Below are 18,414 nucleotides of genomic sequence, written 5' to 3'. Positions count from 1 at the left end.
TGTATTGCTCAATCATTCACCATTAGTGTTCTGTTTATTTTCTGGAGGCATAGTTTCCCACGTGAAAACATGGACTGTCTAGGATTAGAACCCAGGACCTTCCACATGACCCTTCCTGTGCTCTTATCACTGAGCTACTGATCTGCACATGTTGGAGTATTTATTTGGCATTTGCACCTTCATCACTAACACCTCTTTCTAGCCCAGGAAACCTAGCTCTCATACTTGTACTCACATCTCGTGGAGAGTTGTTGACTATGTTCAATTCTAATATAGTCATGGCATTGTCCATACACTGAGCACTTGAGCACTTTATTTCAAAATGATTTCTTTTTCAAATCTCCTGCTGACACTGTCTTTGCAATGGTTGAATTCAAATTCTGCTATTTTACAGTAAGCTTAGCTTCCTGGTGACTTAATTTCCCATACTTGACTTTTGATTTGTCCCATTATGTGCTTAACCCAAATGCTGTCTGCTATGCAAGAAATTTGAATGTATTAAATTTTTTCTGTTCAGTTCTGCAAATGTAGTATATCTGTAAATAGTTTGTTTTCTTAAAAAAGGAAGTAATATCCAAGTTATCTTTTTTCTCACGGACTGAAAATTTGAATAATGCAGACCAAAGTCTGCTATTGGTCGCAGTGCTTGTGTTGCTTGGCCAGTCATGTCAGACCGTAGGAAGGTGTTGGAAGCTTTGGTAGCCAAGAGAAAGGCTGAAGCAGAAAGTGGGGAAAAGCATAAAAGGAAAAGCATATCGTCAATGACCTTTCCCACTAAAAAGCCAGCAATAGGAGACAAAAGAAAGGTCAGTCCCCTGAAGAAGAAAGGCAAACTGAAAGAGGAAGAGAAGCCAAAACCAAAGCCAAAGCGTGTATCGAAGATGGACAAGTATGAGACTGATGAAGAGGAAGAATCTGAAGAGGAGGAAGAGGAAGAAGTAGATACCACATCTGATTCTGGTGATGATGACGAAGATTCTGAAGATGAAGAGACATATAAGAAAAAGAAACCTGTGAAAAAGCCTGTACTTCAATCTAAGGGGAGAGCTCCTGTAAAAGGCTTGGGTTCAGGTCAGAATATCAAGGTGAAAGATGGAAAAGAAAAAGGATTTCTGAAAGGCAAGGGAAAGCCAAAATCAAAGGCAGTAAAAAGTAGTGATGAGGATGATGAGGGGGATCTTTCTGATGAATCGTTGCATGGGGTTGATCCTAACAATATTATCCCTGATAGACCTCGCAGACGAACATTGCAGCCCACTATTTACCAGTACGATGTATCAAGTGATGATGAGAGTGATGATGACAGTGATTAGGCTACTAGCCTAATTCCTTGTTTTTGGTATGATCCATGGTAAGTTGTCTTCTTTTGATTGCTGGTGTATTCATGTCCATTGCTTCTTTATTTGTCAAAATGACACATAGTTCAATTGTTCTAGTAATAGCTCTGCTGAAACAGGGTTATCATACTAGAGATGCTGGGACATTTTATCATTATTACAAGTTGCTGGGAAATTTTTTAATTTTATCATCATTACGAATTATCTTTTTCTGTTATAAATTTATATGCTGATTTTGGAGGGACAAGACTGCAAACTATATGGATTTAGGATTTGCTTTGACATTCTTCTCAAATAGAGCAGTTTTTCTCATTTTGAAGTTTTATATGGGTTTTTCTTCACTCTTTGTTTTAGGTTTCTTTTCCTCGCCATAAAAGAAGGCCTAGGGTAGATGTTCTAATTATTCAGTTTTTAGAGTATGTTCCAAAGCATTGTAACTTGTGTTTTCTAATTAAAACAGTGACATGATTTGAAGCTTATCTGAGTATTTATCAGTTACTGTTTCTGTACTGTATGTGTTTGTAGATTTTACCATTGAAATTTCAGCAGTTTTGATTAGCTTTAGATAGGAGTCTGCTTACCATGGTTTAGAGGAATTTCAACATGGTATTAGAACTGAGTTTTTGAAACCTTCCAGACTTTTTATATGGAGAGGCTAGTTGTCTGGATTAAGACTAGTCCAAAAGTTTCAGTGGGCAGTATGTCCAAAGATTTGATGATTGAAGCAGAATTGTTTTAGTAATTGGCACATGGACATATGAATAGTTCTGGGGTGTGAAGCCCTAGTTGATCTAGAGATTGTTGCTCTTTAGGGCTTTAAAGATGCCTTGAATAATTCTGACTGCTTGGATTTCATCCGTGGCTGGTCCATATTCTTTTTTTCTCTTCTATACAGTTGAATCCAGCCATATGAGCATCCCTGTGTCCACTGCAGTCATTTGTTGTGTAGTCCCTTCTTGGACAGTCATATTTTTCTTGTTTTCAGGTGGGGGACTTGGTGGAGGGGTCTGAGGTGGAGGACTTGGTGGAGCTGGAGATCTATTTGATGGCAATTGAAGCTTGCTTAAACTGTTGCCTCAATGGCAACTCCTAGTATGCAAGAGAGTTGCTTGTCGGAGGGATCCTCTAACTATGTGCTATGGAAGTTAAGATTGCATAATATCCTAGAAGAAACAGAGTTATGATACATTGTAGAGAAGAAAGTTTTGTCTCACAGATCCCAAAGATTTGTCCAAGCACAACAAGAAGGCAATGAAGGTGAAGTAAATCTTGTTGAATTTGGTAAGGATCATTTGATCCCTCATATTGCTACCAAGAAGACTACCAAGAAGATATATGATGCCTTGGGAACCTTGTACTAGAGTTTGAATGCATCTAGGATGATGCTTTTGAGGTACAAGTTCAACACTACCCACACTAGCATGACAAATACAATTTAAAGCTATCTAAAGAATCTAGCAGAGCTTAGAGATCAGATTAGTGCAGTTGGTGATTCAATCAAAGATAATGAGCTAGTTTGGATTGCTCTGAATGGTTCCATCTACTGTGGCACAATTTTGTTTAGATTATCAATGGTTGATAGAAGTTACTTGACTTAAGCAGTTGTGGGATGTTCTCATTGGAGGAGATGGGACTACAAGCCTCTAGCAGTTTTCAGGATAATGTTCCAGACCAGACCCTGATTGGGAAGATAAGGGAGGGAGGAGAGAAAGGATCAAGGGATGCATAGAGAAGAAAGAAGAATTATGGTCTTTTAATTACCAGAAGAAGGATTTAAGTCATATCAAGTGCTTCAATTGCAATATGCATGGCGACTATGCTTCCTAGTGTGCAGAGAAGGAAAAAGGGAAGGGCAAGCAGCAGTGACAGAAGCTGTTTGCAAGGAGTTCAGAAGCTTCAGGAGTAGATGAATTGACTGCCAGGTGTTTATTAGTGAAGACTGCACAATATACGATCATTAGTCAAAGGGATTTATTCCCCTCTTGAAAGGAGATTTTGCTACCTTCCCAAGGTGGTAGGGTTGCTAGATCTTGTCTTTACAAAGTTCATTGAGTGGCTGATGAGATGCTGTAATAACAAGGGCTCTGGGGATGATACAAGTGCAGATGGATGTTGACAAAGAAAAGGAAAAAAGATGAAGGGAAAGAGGAGGAAGAGATGAGAGGAAAGGGGATAGAGAAAAGAATCACATCATATGCAAGAATAAACATTGCCACATGGGAGTATGCTAACATAATAGTAATAGCTTGTGTCCTTGCTAGTTTTACCTCAACACATGACATACTCTATGCAAGATTCTATGGAAAACATACATTTCATAAATTATATTTGCAACTGAATACAAGAAAGGAAACCATTACCATATTACATGTGTAGCTAATAACCATTGGATTCACAAACAACATTGATTAAACTCAAATTGAGTGTGTTTATAAAGAATACTAGTCATAATATGATCTATATGCATACAAATCATGCAGATTCTAGCCTATGCTACAAACTTTACCCCACCATATATACAAGCAAGGGAAGAAGAATGCCCTCTCTTTCCTAACACTAGTTATTACCGTCTCTTGCTTTTCCAATTGATGTGATAATAATAATTTTCAATCTCCTACTTTACATTTCACTCTTAGCCCCTTGGGCTTAGTCAATGAGGGTTACTATTACAAACATAGCGAGCATGCCCACATGATTTCGATTACCCAAGTTATCCTTTTTAATTAGAAATCACATAACTATTTTTGGGAAAAAGGTGTCTTGTTCACCTTGCATAATGTAAAAATTGATGTTATTTGTGATGCATCTAAAGGGATATATAGAGATGTGTAATGTCCCTCCTCCAATGACAGGCCACAGGAAGTCAAATTCTAACATGCCATATTCCCTAGGCTAGAATAAATAAATAATAAAGGGAATAATTGAATTATGGCCAAAAAGCTAATGTATAATGAATAATTGTTATTATAATTATTCATTATGACTTAAAGAGGGGCCATTTTAAGTTATAACAATATTTCCTCTAGGTAATGATACTGTGTTGACGTTTGTAGCTAGGTCGGATCCCTTCTAGGGCCGACCTAGTACTCTTGGCAATGAAGTGGCCTGTCGGCCTTAGGCTTATTATTGATTCAATTTGACTGTGTAAGTCTGGCCCTAATTGGGCGTCATATGTAATTTGTCATTAAACAGGACCTATATGTAACTTGTAATTGTGATTAGACAAGACCTATATGTAGCTTGTAGGTCTGATCCTTCTTGGCACCAAAATCAATAAGGCCGACCTAAGGCCTATTAAGTGGCATTGACTCATATATATACAAGTTGATTCATAACCATTCAATCACACATTCAACTCATCCTCACTCAGTGAATTCAGCAGTGATCGACAAATTGCTTCCTAAGGTCAGTGAACTCAGCAGTGATCAGCAAATTGCTTCCTAAGGTCAGCGAACTCAGCAGTGATCAGCAAATTGCTTCCAAATACAGCGAACCATCTTGCAGTGACAGCGAACAGGTTTCTAGAGACAGCAAATTGTCCTCAAGGGCAGCGAACTTCATCTATTGGACAACGAACCCCATTTCAGGGAAGCGAACCTGCAGCAGACATCTCCTGTCCTTGATCAGCATTCATATCTTGCAGATAAGTTCTGATATTGCTGTATATACCCTACCTAAGTGCTTCAAGTGTTGAAGTGGTTTTGTAAAAGACTCATGCTGATTTGTCTAACAGAGATCTGAGATTAATTGCTGGGTTTTTCACCTCCAAGGAGGTTTTCCTAGGGTATCTTGATGTTCTTTGTGTTCCTATTTTTGTTTTTCCTGCTGTTGCTCTCTGTCTGATCTAAAATTAACAACTTGGGGGACATAAATTAATTAATAAACTTGTATTCATTACCTAAGTCAGCTAAAGAAGAAGTCTCTAGAAGTGTCGATGACTTTTTGTATTGGCTGGAGTTATTTTATTAAGGGGTGGATGTAGCGTTGCATTCATTCATTCAGCCAAAATTATTATTTTCTCTGCAAACTGCAATCTGTGTGCAACTTCTCAGGACGAAAACCCTGGAAGGAAAATCTTCTGGACGAAACCCCAAGAGAGTCATCAAACTCAATACAGCGATCAAGTGCCTTGAAGTACATCCAGAGCAGACTGCTGGTAATGAATTTCAGACGGTTAAAGGCAAAAGAATTATTCTGAAACAATTTGATGGGTTTTAGAAGCAATCTGAAAATAAAATCACAGCACCTGGTAAGAAAGCGCTGCCTGAACAATACCACTCCATCTGCAATAGTATATCAGATCATTTCCAGCTATGTAATGAAATTTAGTTTATTACAAATATGGGAAATTCAATAATGATTGCATGAAGCTCGAATTTTCCTATAACTCTGCTGTGCATTGGTTAATTTATGATAAATCTATGCAATTTTGTTTTTCTCATAAGAACTGCCAGTAGAATATTTCAAGATGCATTCATCACATGGGTTAGACATTCTTGGAAATACTTTGTCTTGTTCACATCGAGATAAATATTTAATGTGGGTTGCACATTGGGAAACTTTTAGTTTTGGGTCAACTTAGCACCAAAAAGGAAAAATTTAGTACCAAAAAGTAAATGAGGAGGACATGTTTTTATAAACTCATGGTATTAAGCAAATGGTTTTTGTAATACCACCTGGTAGTTTTTTGCAAGCTTATTTCTATTAAAGAAAGCACATGAGTAGTTCTTGAGGTTGGCTATTTTAACTTTTGGCGTGTTGACTAAGGTTGATTGAGCATCTCTTATAAGTTGCATATGTGAAGAGAAGAAGCATGGATTGGGATGCGTGGTTACATAATTGTCGTTTGCTTTCTCACATGAAGTGCAATCAGGGAGCTTGATATTTCAGAAGCCATGCATGGAGACTTTGAAAGTGTATTGTAATTTTTGTTCACGAGATAATACATTTAGTATCTAAGTGCTTTTAGAGGTTGGGTTTTTTTGTCATGAGGGTCTTCCTAGGGGTACATCTTGTGTCATTTGGATGGTATTTATATCTATTCTTTTGCATTTTTGATTTTTAATGCCTGTTTGGATATATTCCTCTTATGAGATTATGTGGAAATAGTTCATTATGGTTGCAAATTTTCTTTCAGCCATCACCTAAAATCTTGTCTTTGTGGGGTCCACAAGTACCTAAAAGCATATGGGGATCTTCACCATTCTTTTCAAGCTCCAAGGAGTGCATTAATGTTAGCTCAATACTTGCCTAGAGGCAAGTTCGAAGCTTGGTCAAAGCATTAGGAATCCAAGAATTTTAATTCTAGAGGGATTTGAGGTAAATGGTTTCAAAAGGTATGCTATTATTAAAAGTCTCAACAATCCAAGAGTGGTACATGTGTAGAGGAGCAATATTTGGGAATTTCGGATGCGAGATGCTCAAGGAGAAAGATGTTTGTAGGGATGAGATAGCCTGGAATTTTAAAGGTGCAAATGCTAATAGAGGTTGGGATCTCAAGGATTTGGATGCTAGGATGCCAAGTGAATTGTGAAGATTAGAGTCCATAGGAGGGCAGGGAAAGTGGTGACACAATGGGGACTCAAGAAGGATTGGGGTCGTCTCATACAATTTTGTGGAAGGTAGGCAAAAATTCTATTGGCTTGAGGGGAAATGGTGAGATAGTGGGAGTCAAGGTCCAAAGATATTAATTGCCAAGAGAAGGTAGGTGGAAGAATATTTGAAGGGTTGAAGGGGACAAAGGACCATGTAATCAGGAAAGTAGAAGTTGGAACATGATGATGCCAAGGGAGACAACTAAGGGAAAGTTTTGAAAGTTTGGTAAAGATGATAGCATCAAAGACACGAAGTTGTGGGGAAATTGTATATTGGAGTGCCAAGATGTTGAGGAAATGAAATTTAGCACAAGGAAATTTAGTAGGTGAACAATTGAAGATCCAAAGATGGGACTTATGAATCAAGAAGATGGAGTGCTCAATACTAGCAAGTGTGGAACGTGAACAATCTTGGAAGTTTGCAAGGAAAAGGAAAGTGCAGATCAAGATGCACACGTATTCAATATCAAAAGTTAAACAAGGGGATTAGAAGTGTGGAAGATTTGATGTTGAATGGTGAGGAGAAGGAAAGATAAGGGATTGCTGGGGCTCAAGGCTTGGGGCTCACGAATATGACTTATTCCCAAGCTCAAACAAATGCACAAAGAAATATTGGAGCTGCAATTTTTGGTAGGAAATAGGATGTGGGCTACCTCATCCTTGAATTGGCGAGGCAACGAAGGACAAAAAAATTTGAAAGTTCAAAGGTAAACAAAATTGAGATGGTGGGGATTTAGGAGTTCGGAGAACTAGAGGAAGAGGAAACCAATAACACAAACCTTGAAAGCCTAGAATTGGGGACTTCAAGGAAAAAAGATGCCAAGGATTAGGAATATTTAATACTTGATGCTTTGTGCATGGTGGTGGAATGAAAGAATATTTGCAAGCTGATTAGCCATGGGTGAATAGAAAAGTGCCATGTATGAATGGCGAGGATTGACAAAAAGTTATGCTAGATCAAGAGGAAGAACGTTGGAGGATGTTGGGGGTCATGTATTGACCATTTATGTGATATATAGTTAAGCGCATTCTTGAAAGATTGGGGCTGAAAGCAAAGAGGAAAATTGGGTTTGATGAAAAGCCAAGATGGGAAGCGAAATCTCGGAGGCCTAAACTGTGAAGGAAAAGCTGGGATTGGGAATGTAAGTTTAGGGAACTTCATAGTAAAGAATCAAGGTATAGCTTCGAAACCCAAAAGGTGCATAAGGCTTAGAAGAAAACCAAAAATGTTAAGAAGTGGGGACTGGAGGAAAAGCATGCTAGCAGAGAAAAGTTTGAAAGCCTATCCATGGGTAGAAATAGGCACAAAACACTCAAACTTAGAAAATTTTGGGGATTTCTGAAATTTAGGAACATGATTGAAGCATGAGGGGAGGCAAAGTGAGGCTTCAAGCACACATTTGACCAAGGGGCCTATTGATGTGTTTTTATGACTACATCTAACACAAAATAAAGTTACCAACAGTCGCCTTACTCTCTCTTGATCAAAGTGCAATTGTGTGCTAAGATTGCAGGAAGATCAGACAATCGACTCCAAGGTTCCTATGTGCAACGAACGTGACTTAGTTGGCTGATGTGATATAATGGTAATCCAAGGGGCCTTACGTTTGGATCGTTCTTTCACCTCTTTGCTATGGCTGGAACTCCATCATCGGATATAGCAATTTTGTGATGCTTTTGCTTAAATTGAAATGAACTAAAAATAAAGGGGAAAGGGTTAGAGGATCTAAATCTACTCCTAAGGGCAGTGATATCAATAGATAGTGCTCTAGTGGCCGAACTCCAAATAAACCAAGCTCTGCTTTGCCAAGGTTAACTACAACTTCGCAAGAACTAGTGCAATCTTCTGAGGATGTTGAAGGATTTTCACATTGAGAAAGTGCATTTGAATACCCAACACAACACAATCCAAACGACTATTCACAATCGAACTTAGCACAAATTTGGTGGCTCAAGCTAACTTTACACTACAACTTATAATCAACAAGATGCAAAAAGTATGAACCATGGAAATTCATCAGACACCATTACATTCTCCATTGAAATCAAAGCACTATACTACTCCTACTCTATGTGAGGAAGGTCAAACCATGCAAGTTTTGAAAACCAACTTAAGTGAACACCATCAGAGAACAACGTTTCATTGTTATTATCTCAATAACTTATCGCAACAATTTCATATAGATCTCCCTCTTTTTCAAATGAGGGGGGTCACCCCCTTATATAGGCTTCATGCCTTGACTACACGCAAAACCCTAATTAGGGTTTTCCCCTAAAAGATTGCCCACACATGATGCAACAAGGTGGGAATCTACAATAAATACCCATGAAGCCCATATACAATTAATTCCATCCCATTACAAAATGCATTAAATGCACCATTCTCTACTAAATTTGCCTGACATGCAATGAATATTACCCTCATGCAAAAATCGCCCATAATACTTTAAATGCTCCACCATCTTCACATGTGATGGCTACATGCAAAAGGAATCTGTCATAATGTCATAAATGTGGTGGCTACATGCAAAGAGGTGCTCCATCAATTTGGCATGTGTTGACCCGACTGCCACTTGGGGAGAAACCCTTGGAGAGAGAAAATTCTTGGAGAGAAAAAACTTAATCCATGAAGAATTTTCTTGAAATTTCGAATTTGCGTTGTTCCAGGGAAACTTTTTCATCAATTTTGCACATTTCCTATTTTTAGGAAAATTTTCAAATTAGGGTTCCAGGGTCCAGAAGAGAGAAAATTCTCTCACGAAAATCTATCATCATTTTGAAATTTGGATGATTTTTGATGCCCGAAAATGGATTTTTCAAAATTTTTCCCGAGGGTGAATTTCTTGTTCAATTCATCCTTGATTTCTTCCTTGCCTTAGAAATTTTATCTTCAATTATTCCTTGGGTGTGATTTCTTCCTTGCTTGGAATTCCATCTTGAAGGAAGGAATTTCCAACACTTAGTCAATTTTTCACCTTCCCTGGAATTCTGTTCTGAAGGAAGGAGTTTCCATCACTTAGCCAAATTTTCACCTTTTCCAATAATTTCTTCTTCTTGGGCGCAACTCTTCCCTGAGGAAGGAATTTTTTTGAATTTTGAACCTTTCTTCCTGAACCTTGATTTTTACGTCTTGCTTCCAACCTTGGGCACATTTTGGAATTGGAGAAGAAATTCTGGAAATTTGTTCCTTCAGGAAGGAATTTTTGTGCTCTTTGAATTCATTATGTTCACAAGGAGCTTTTTGACCAATTTTTCGTATCTCCTATTTTTTAGGAATTATTTCCAAATTTGAGTTCTAGGGTCCTAGGAGAGAGAAAATTCTCACTTAGCTGATTTTGAAGAATTTTTTGATTTTATTTCTTGAGGGGATTTTCCTTTTGCATTCTTATCCTCTGAATTTCCATGCCTTAGGAATTTTTTCCATTTTTGACTTGGGCGTGGAAAATTCACTTTGATGGAGGAATTTCTAACTTCTCCAAGATTTCCTTGATACCTTCATTTTGGCACTTTGACTCCAGAGTGCGTGCTGAATCACTGTGTAGGAGGAAATGTGGAATTTTCAAGATTTCCATGCCTTAGTCATTTTGGTGCCCATCATCCTCCTTGAGTGCTATTTTCACTTCATGATGGAATTTGAAAGTTTTTGGACTTTCCATGGCCTTGTGATTTTGGCGCTCCCTAGCCATCTTGGGCACCATTTCATGCTTGTGAAGGAATTTCTATATTTTTTTTCCACAACATCCTTGCTTGAGCGCTCTAGCACAAACTTGGGCACTAATCCACCCACATGGAGGAACTTCGTCCTTGATCGCATTTTCCTTGCTCCCTCCTGTTTGGCGTCCACTCCTTGACTTGGGCGATAAATTGCCTAGATTGAGGAATTTGCACCATGGGAACTTTCCTTGGTCACCTCATTTTGGCGCCCTCCTAACCACTTGGGCGCTGAAATGCTATGATGAAGGATTTTTCACCTCTTTCAACTTTTCCATGCCCCTCTTGATTTGGCCCCCTATCTGTTCACTTGGGTGTTGAAAAGACTTTGTCAAGGAATTTCCAATTTTGGAGTTTTCCTTGGGGACCCCTGCTTGGCACCCTTATCCTTGACTTGGGCGCCAAATTGCCATAGAGGAGGAATTTCAAAATTTCTTAACTTTCCATTGCAAGCTCCTTTTGGCATCCTTCCTTGGGTGCCATTTCACCCATGTGGTGGAATTTTCACATTTTTGACTTTTCCATGGCATTGCCTTTCTAGCGCCCTTCCTAGACTTAGGGCGCCAAAATCACTGCATGGAGGAATTTTGACCTTTCCTCTCCAAACTTATCCAATTTTGATTGTTTTCGGATCAGGATGCCATTTTGAGAAATTGAAGTGATTTTTGCTAGACTTAGAAGATTTTCATGTTTTCCACTTCTGGAATGGATGCTTACACTTAGCCATTTTTTATCATCTTTGCTTGCTTCTTCGAACTTCTGGATTTAGAAATGATCATGAATGCTCATTCTCCAGTGTTTGCGTGTGAAGACCCTACCACAAATAGACTTTCCAAAAATAGAAAGTGTTTCAAAATGTCAAAGTTAGGGCGAAATAGGATGTAGAGACACTAAAAATAGAAACTTACTAAAAATAGTAAGTTTTATTTTTTGGCAAAATGAGACCAATCTGGGAGGCAGTGAATCCCTAAAATATAGGAAGTTTCTAAAAATAGAAAGTTGCTCAGAATTCGCGCAAATTTCATGTGTAGGTTTCTTGAAGGGTCTTGATTCCAATGCAATGTTCAGTTTTTCAAAAACCCGAAAGGAAAGGCCTCAAATTCAAGTCTGAAGGGCAAAACCCTAAAATGGACAAAACAAGTTCTAGACACAGCCAAATTTATTCAAACGACTTGCAGACTTGATCAAATTGACCCCCTAAACACTTGCAAACCAAGGAGATTGACGAGACTACCATGAAAAGACCCAGAGAAACACAACCTAACGATCAAAAGGACCTAAAAAGTAGGGGGTCTCCATTTGCAATGGGGCGATGTGTGAAAACGTCACAACATGGCCCTTTTGTAACTAGATATCAATGATAGGCATTCAAAGGAGACTAAGTGTTGACGTGTTTTTTATGACTACGTCGAACATAGAATAAAGTTGCCTAACGGTCACTTTACTCTCTCTTGATCAAAGTGCGATTGCATGCTAAGATTGCAAGAAGTTCAAACAATCGACTCCAATGTTCCTTTATGCTATGGACGTGACTCAGTTGGCTGATGTGATTGCTGGTAATCCAAGGGGCCTTACGTTTGCATCATTCTTTCACTTCTTTGCTGTGGCTGGAACTCCATCATCGGATATAGTGAATCTGTGATGCTTCTGCTTCGAACAAACTAAAATGAACTAAAAGTAAAAGGGAAAGGGTTTAGAAGGATCTAAATCTACTCCTAAGGGCAGTGATAACAATGAATAGTGCTTTGGTGGACAAATTCCAAATAAACCAAGCTCTGCTTCGCCAAGATCAACTACAACTTCGCAAGAACCGGTGCAATCTTCTGGGGATGCTAGAGGATTTTCAAATTGATAAAGTACATTTGAATACCCAAAAAACAGTGCAATCCAAACAACCATCCACAATCAAACTTAGCACAAATTTAAGGGGTTCAGGCTAACTTTAAACTGCAACTTACAATCAGCAAGATGCAAAAAGTATGAACCATGGAAATTCGTCAAACACCATTACATTCTCCATTGAAATCAAAGCACTATACTACTTCTACTCTAAGTGAGGAAGGTCAAACCATGCAAGTTTTGAAAAAATAACTTAAGTGGACACCATCAAAGAACAATGTTTCACTGTTATTATCTCAAAACTTATCGCAACAATTTCATACAAGTCTCCCTCCTTTACAAATGAGGGGGGTCAGCTCTTTATATAGGCTTCAAGCCCTGGCTACATGCAAAACCCTAATTAGGGTTTTCCCTAAAAGATTCTCCACTCAAGATGCAACAAGGTGGGAATCAGCAATAAATACCCCATAAAGCCCATATACAATTAATTACAATCCTGCCAAAAATGGCACCCATAAAGCATTAATTAACCATTGCATTCAAAAAGTGCCCACTATGCAATGAATGTACCTGTTATCACAAAAGCTTGCACCCTTGCTAGGCTATTAACTCAGCAACCTTGTGAAACATGGAAACAACCCCGAAGTGTGGGACCTTGCACATGGGGGTTGAATCTCCGGAGAAGGCTGGCTTCCTTCTCTATCTAGGTGCAGTTGTTGAACCAACTCAACACTTCAAAACTAACTCCTAAACCTATCCTAACAATTTGCAGAGGAAAAGAAGAGAGAAATTGCTTGAAACAAAGGGAGGTGATGCACCAAGAAGAGATTATTTTTCTCCCTACCGAAATGACACAAGTAATTAACTGAAACACCTTGAAGATGCACAACTTTCAGTTATATGAGTAACCCCAATGCATAGATGAAGGTTAGAATCCACTGAATGCCAAGAGGGGAGAAGGATTCCCACAAGTCACACTCAGAAAACCAGTTAACACAGCATATATGAAGAGAAAGAGCCACAACATGCACCTATGATGAAGGTAAGAAAGCATACACAACATACATAGTTTGAAAGAAGGCAAGAACAGTGTTCTTCAATTAATCATAAGGCCAAACGCCAATCTTACAGTTGCAGAAATGCAAAGATTACGAGTCTTCAAGAGAAGAGGAGAGTATAAGAAAACTCCAGGCAGCAGGGAGAGAACCCTTTACAATGAGGCTTAAAAGCCATCATATAGAAAATGGTCACAAGGGTGATCATGACCCTTGCATGTCAGTCTGGAAGTGCAGGGAAGTGCATGCACTTGATTTGTACATGCAAGCAACCTAGCCATACCCACGAAGGGAAACCTTGAGAAGGTGGATTGACTAACCTTCCAAAGTCAGGCAAGACATAAGTCACCAAGCATGGCTCCATACCTCCCTTGATGGAAATCCTGCCAAAAACATTAAATGCACCCTTGTGGCTCCACAAAAAAAAGTGCATAAGTCACTAAAACTGTTGGAGCATTTAAAGCCTTGAGTGTCGATCACGCCATCTGGAAGTGTTGCAAGCCAGAAGCAAGTTTAGAAGACTTCGGAGACTGGGGTCACCGTAGTTGGACAAGGAATTTGGGAACCTGGGGGTTATCGTAGTTCCGGGGTTGAAGACTAGGGAACTTCAGAACCTGGGGGTTCCGGAGTTCTTGGGGTGAAGACTAGGGAACTTCGGAACCTGGGGGTTCCGGAGTTTCGGGGTTGAAGACTAGGGAACTTTGGAACCTGGGGGTTCCGGAGTTCCAGGAAGGAGAGTAGAAGAAAAGCTAAGGGAACGAAGGGAACTTTAGAAACTTGGAGTTCCGGAGTTCCGAAGTAGGAAAGAAAGAGGCTAAGGCAAAGAAACTCGAAACCTCGGGGTTCCGGAGTTCCAGAGAAGAGAAAGAGAGGGCCAAGGAACTTCCGACAAGGCAACACTTCAAACCATGATTTCACTGCTTTTCTCCTTGATCAATTGGGCAACGCTGGTCCATGGAACATATCTCTGATCGGTTCTCATTGATGGACCAGGGGTGTCATAAAATGACAACATTTTTGGCGATTTCTGTGGGATGCTTGCCTGCTAAGCACGAAGTCCAGAAGCCTTAAGCATCCATTGGGCACTGAGTCATGGAAATCCTAAACATGTGTGTGCCATAACTTGGAGGAAAACTGAAAACTAGAGCATACACCCTCTTAAGGAGAATGTGGCATGTGCATAAGCACTCATGAAAGCAAAACAACCTCTAGTCTAATATTTACATAGTCATCAACACCCTCTTTAGAAGCAAGGCTTGAGATGAATCCCATTCACTGGGATTGGAAGAACTTCACCATCAAGCTTGGAGAGATGAAATGCATTGGCCTCCTTGCAACTAGTGACATATGGACCACTCCAGATAACATCAAATTTGGAGTGTCGCCCAGCTTTGGCTCTGTCTCCATCCCACTTGAGAACTAGGTCTCCCTCTTTGAAGACCCTATTAGTAGCTTTTTTGTCAAAAACCTTCTTAACTTGCTCTTGATGAGTCTTAAGTGTATGCATAGCCTGACTTCTAACCTCCTCCAGCTCCATCACCTCAGCTAGTCTTACTGTCATGGCATCATTCTCTATTAATTCCAGCTGATGTGCTAGTTCGAGGGAGGGTAACTCTAGGGAAGTTGGGAGTCTTGCTTCCTTCCCATATACTAGCATGAAAGGGGAGTTACCAATCACCCTCTTGGGTGTGATCCTGTCAGCACATAAGGCTGTCCTCAACTTAGTGTGCCATGCCCTCTGATTGTCTTCAATTGTCCTTTTAATTATTTTGATGAGGTTCTTGTTGGAAGATTCAGCTAAGCCATTACCTTGAGGGTAATAGTTGGATGATGTCTTCAAGTATACACCATGCTTAACTGCCCAAGAACTGATTTGGGTTCCAACAAATGCCCTGGCATTGTCTGATATGATGGTGGAGGGGACACCGAATCTTGTCACAATTCCCTCAAGGAATTCCAACACTGAGGCCTCAGTAGCATCCCTCAATGCAACTACCTCTGTCCACCTGGTGAAGTAATCTGTTGCGGCCAAGATCCACCTATGGCCAGCACTAGAAGGTGGGTTTATCATGCCAATGAAGTCTAAACCCCATTGGGCGAATGGTTGATTTGCTTGGATGGAATGAAGGGGTAGGGCAGCTAGTCTTTGCTTCCTAGAGAAGAGAGCACATTTCTTGCAATTCTTCACCCATCTACGTGAGTCACTGAATAAGAATGGCCAGTAATAACCAGCCCTCATTATTTTGATAGCCGTAGTCCTTGCAGAGAAGTGGCCCCCTAAAGAGCCATCATGAAATTCCTCTTAACAATCTGCTGACTTGGTTTTGCTTGATGCATCTTAGTAAGACTCCATTGGAGTCTTTTCGAAAAAGAGTGCCATTCACTAAGACATAGGGAATGGACTGCAACCTAAAATGTCTTCTTTTGGTCCGGTCTAGACCTTGGGGGTATCTACCTTCCATTAAGAAGGTGGTCATGTCACTTACCCAACTGAATTGAGTGATGTTGTCAGTTGGTTGATCCTCTTGTAACACAAGGGCGACCTCTGAAGTAGTCTCAAAAGATGAGACAAGTTGTTCACATAGGCCCCTGCCTTTTACAAGCTTGGTGATCTTGATGTTGATGTCATACTCCATGACCTTGGTTATCCACCCAACCCTCTTCTCACTGATATCCTTGTTTAGAAGGAAATCCTTGACACTTGCATGCGGAACTAAGAGCTGGATCCTGTTGTTGGACAACATGTGCTTGAACTTTTTTAATGCCCTTATAATAGTGAGGACTTGCTTCTCTACATAGCTATATCTAAGTTCATAGTCCTTTAGCCCCTCACTAAAGAAAGCAATAGGTTGCTCCAACTTGTCATCGTTCAGCTGTGTTAGGACAGCTGAAATGTTGGATTCTCCTCCGAAGGTATAGAGGATAAAATCCCTTTCATAATTAGGATTGACGAGGGTAGGGGCCTGAGCAATTGCTTGTTTGATCTCTTCAAAACTGGCCCTCCCTTCCTTGGTCCAACTGAAAGCCAAGTTTTTCTTCAACATGGAAGTGAGGGGTTTTACCATGGTGGCAAGGTTGGGAATGAACCTCCTCACAAAGTTGATCCTACCAAGGAAACTTTGCAATCCTTTCTTGTGACTGGGGAGGGGAAGAGAAAGAATAGCCTCCACTCGCTCTGGATCAATGGTCAAATCCTCCTTGGATATGATGTGTCCTAGCAATCTTCCTTGATCAGTAGCAAATACACTTGCTAGGGTTCAATGACACACCATACTCCCTGCATTTCATGAACACTTGCTCAAGATGACCAAGATGGTCAGCTGCATGCTTCGAATAAACAGTTATGTCATCAAGGTATACAAGCACAAACCTTGCTAATACACACCCTTGAAGGCCATGTCCATTGCTCTTTGGAACGTGGCACCTGCGTTGGTTAGCCCAAAGGGCATTTTACAATAAGCATAGGTGCCCCACTTAGTAGTAATTGCTGTCTTGTATTGGTCTGATTCTTGGACCAGGATCTGATTGTAGCCTGAATACCCATCCAAGAATGAAAATCTTTCTGAGCCACTGACCTTTTGGAGAATCTGCTCCATAGAGGGAAGGGGATAATGATCCTTGAGGGAGGCTCTATTGAGATCCCTAAAGTCTACACATAGTCTGATATCCCCATTCTTCTTCCTTACGGGGACAAGGTTGGCCACCCAGGAGGAGTGCTTGATAGGGAAGATGATATTGGCTTCTATGAGCTTGGTCAACTCCTTCCTCATTAGTGGCTCAATCTTGGGGTTTATTGGCCTTTGTTTCTGTCTTACTGGCTTTGCATCCGGGTTTAGCTCTATGGTAAGCTGGGGTAGGCTAGGATCAAAACCTTTCAAGTCTTCATAGGTCCAAGCAACTATGTCATCATATTGTTGGCAAAGCTCAACGAAGGCCTCTTGCTCGGTTGAAGAACACACCTTGCCCAAGTTCAAGGACCTACCCTCAACAACAACAACTGGCTTGTAATCACCCCTCTTTGCAGCCAAGTTCATCCTCTTCTTCAACTGATCATCCTAGTTGAAAATGCCCTCCAAGGTAACTAGACCTTTAGGCAACTTGTTAGAGTTGAGCTGCATGATTTGATCTCCATATTGGTCTTGCAACCTAGATTGATTTTTAGCAGAAAACTCTGCTTCATTTTGCAAGAAGCTGACGATCTGCTGATCGCTTTCAAACACTTGCCAATTTACTTGATTGTCTGGGACAACAGGCATCACAACAAGCCTGATGTGTTGCTCCCTCTCACTTGCAACATGCATTGGTATGTCTAATTGAGCACCAACCACTGCAAGCCTATCAACATGCTTGTTTTGACCTCTAGGAATGCTCTGGATATTGAAGGCCTCAAATCCTTCAATCAAATCCCAAACCTTGTGTTTGTATGATTTGAGTAGGTTGTTTTTTGCTACACTTTGGGCTTGAATGTGATTACCAACCAACTCACTATCTCCAAATACCTGCAGAGATTTGATCTTCCTGCTTTACGCAAGTTGGAGACCTTGGATCAAGGCTTCATACTCAACAACATTGTTAGTGCAACCAAATTGAAGCCTAAAAGAGAAGAAATATTTCCCCTGCTCAGGAGAAACAAGCATCACCCCAACGCCTGCACCATTCTTGTTTCTTGAACCATCAAAAAACATGTTCCATAACCCCTCTAAATTTCCTTGCGTCTTGATGAGGTTAGGGATAGGAGTATCCTCTTCATGGATACAATAGGTGCCAAGCCCAGTCTCTTCAGTCTCAGCTAATGGATCAAATTGAAAAGCATTGGCCCATTCGTCCAGCAAGCAATTAGGAACCTCTTGCAAGAGAGTAGCAGGCTCACGGATAGCA

The 18,414-nt window shown here is 40.2% G+C and overlaps 1 protein-coding gene across 1 annotated transcript in view; it reads left to right on the top strand.

Moving 5' to 3' along the window:
- LOC131048582 (uncharacterized) overlaps window positions 1-18,414 on the top strand; it is a 39,485-nt gene that overhangs the window by 2,801 nt on the left and 18,270 nt on the right. The window contains exon 2 of the mRNA XM_057982582.2: window positions 620-1,351. Coding sequence (XP_057838565.1) covers window positions 666-1,313 — 648 coding nt within the window. The 5' untranslated portion in view covers window positions 620-665 and the 3' untranslated portion in view covers window positions 1,314-1,351. The remainder of the gene's footprint in view (window positions 1-619; window positions 1,352-18,414) is intronic.

This window comes from Cryptomeria japonica, chromosome 7 (assembly GCF_030272615.1).
Source record: "Cryptomeria japonica chromosome 7, Sugi_1.0, whole genome shotgun sequence".
In the NCBI taxonomy this organism is placed as follows: domain Eukaryota; kingdom Viridiplantae; phylum Streptophyta; class Pinopsida; order Cupressales; family Cupressaceae; genus Cryptomeria; species Cryptomeria japonica.
Note: the sequence above shows the minus strand (reverse complement) of the source record. Positions and strands in the feature narration are given on the sequence as shown.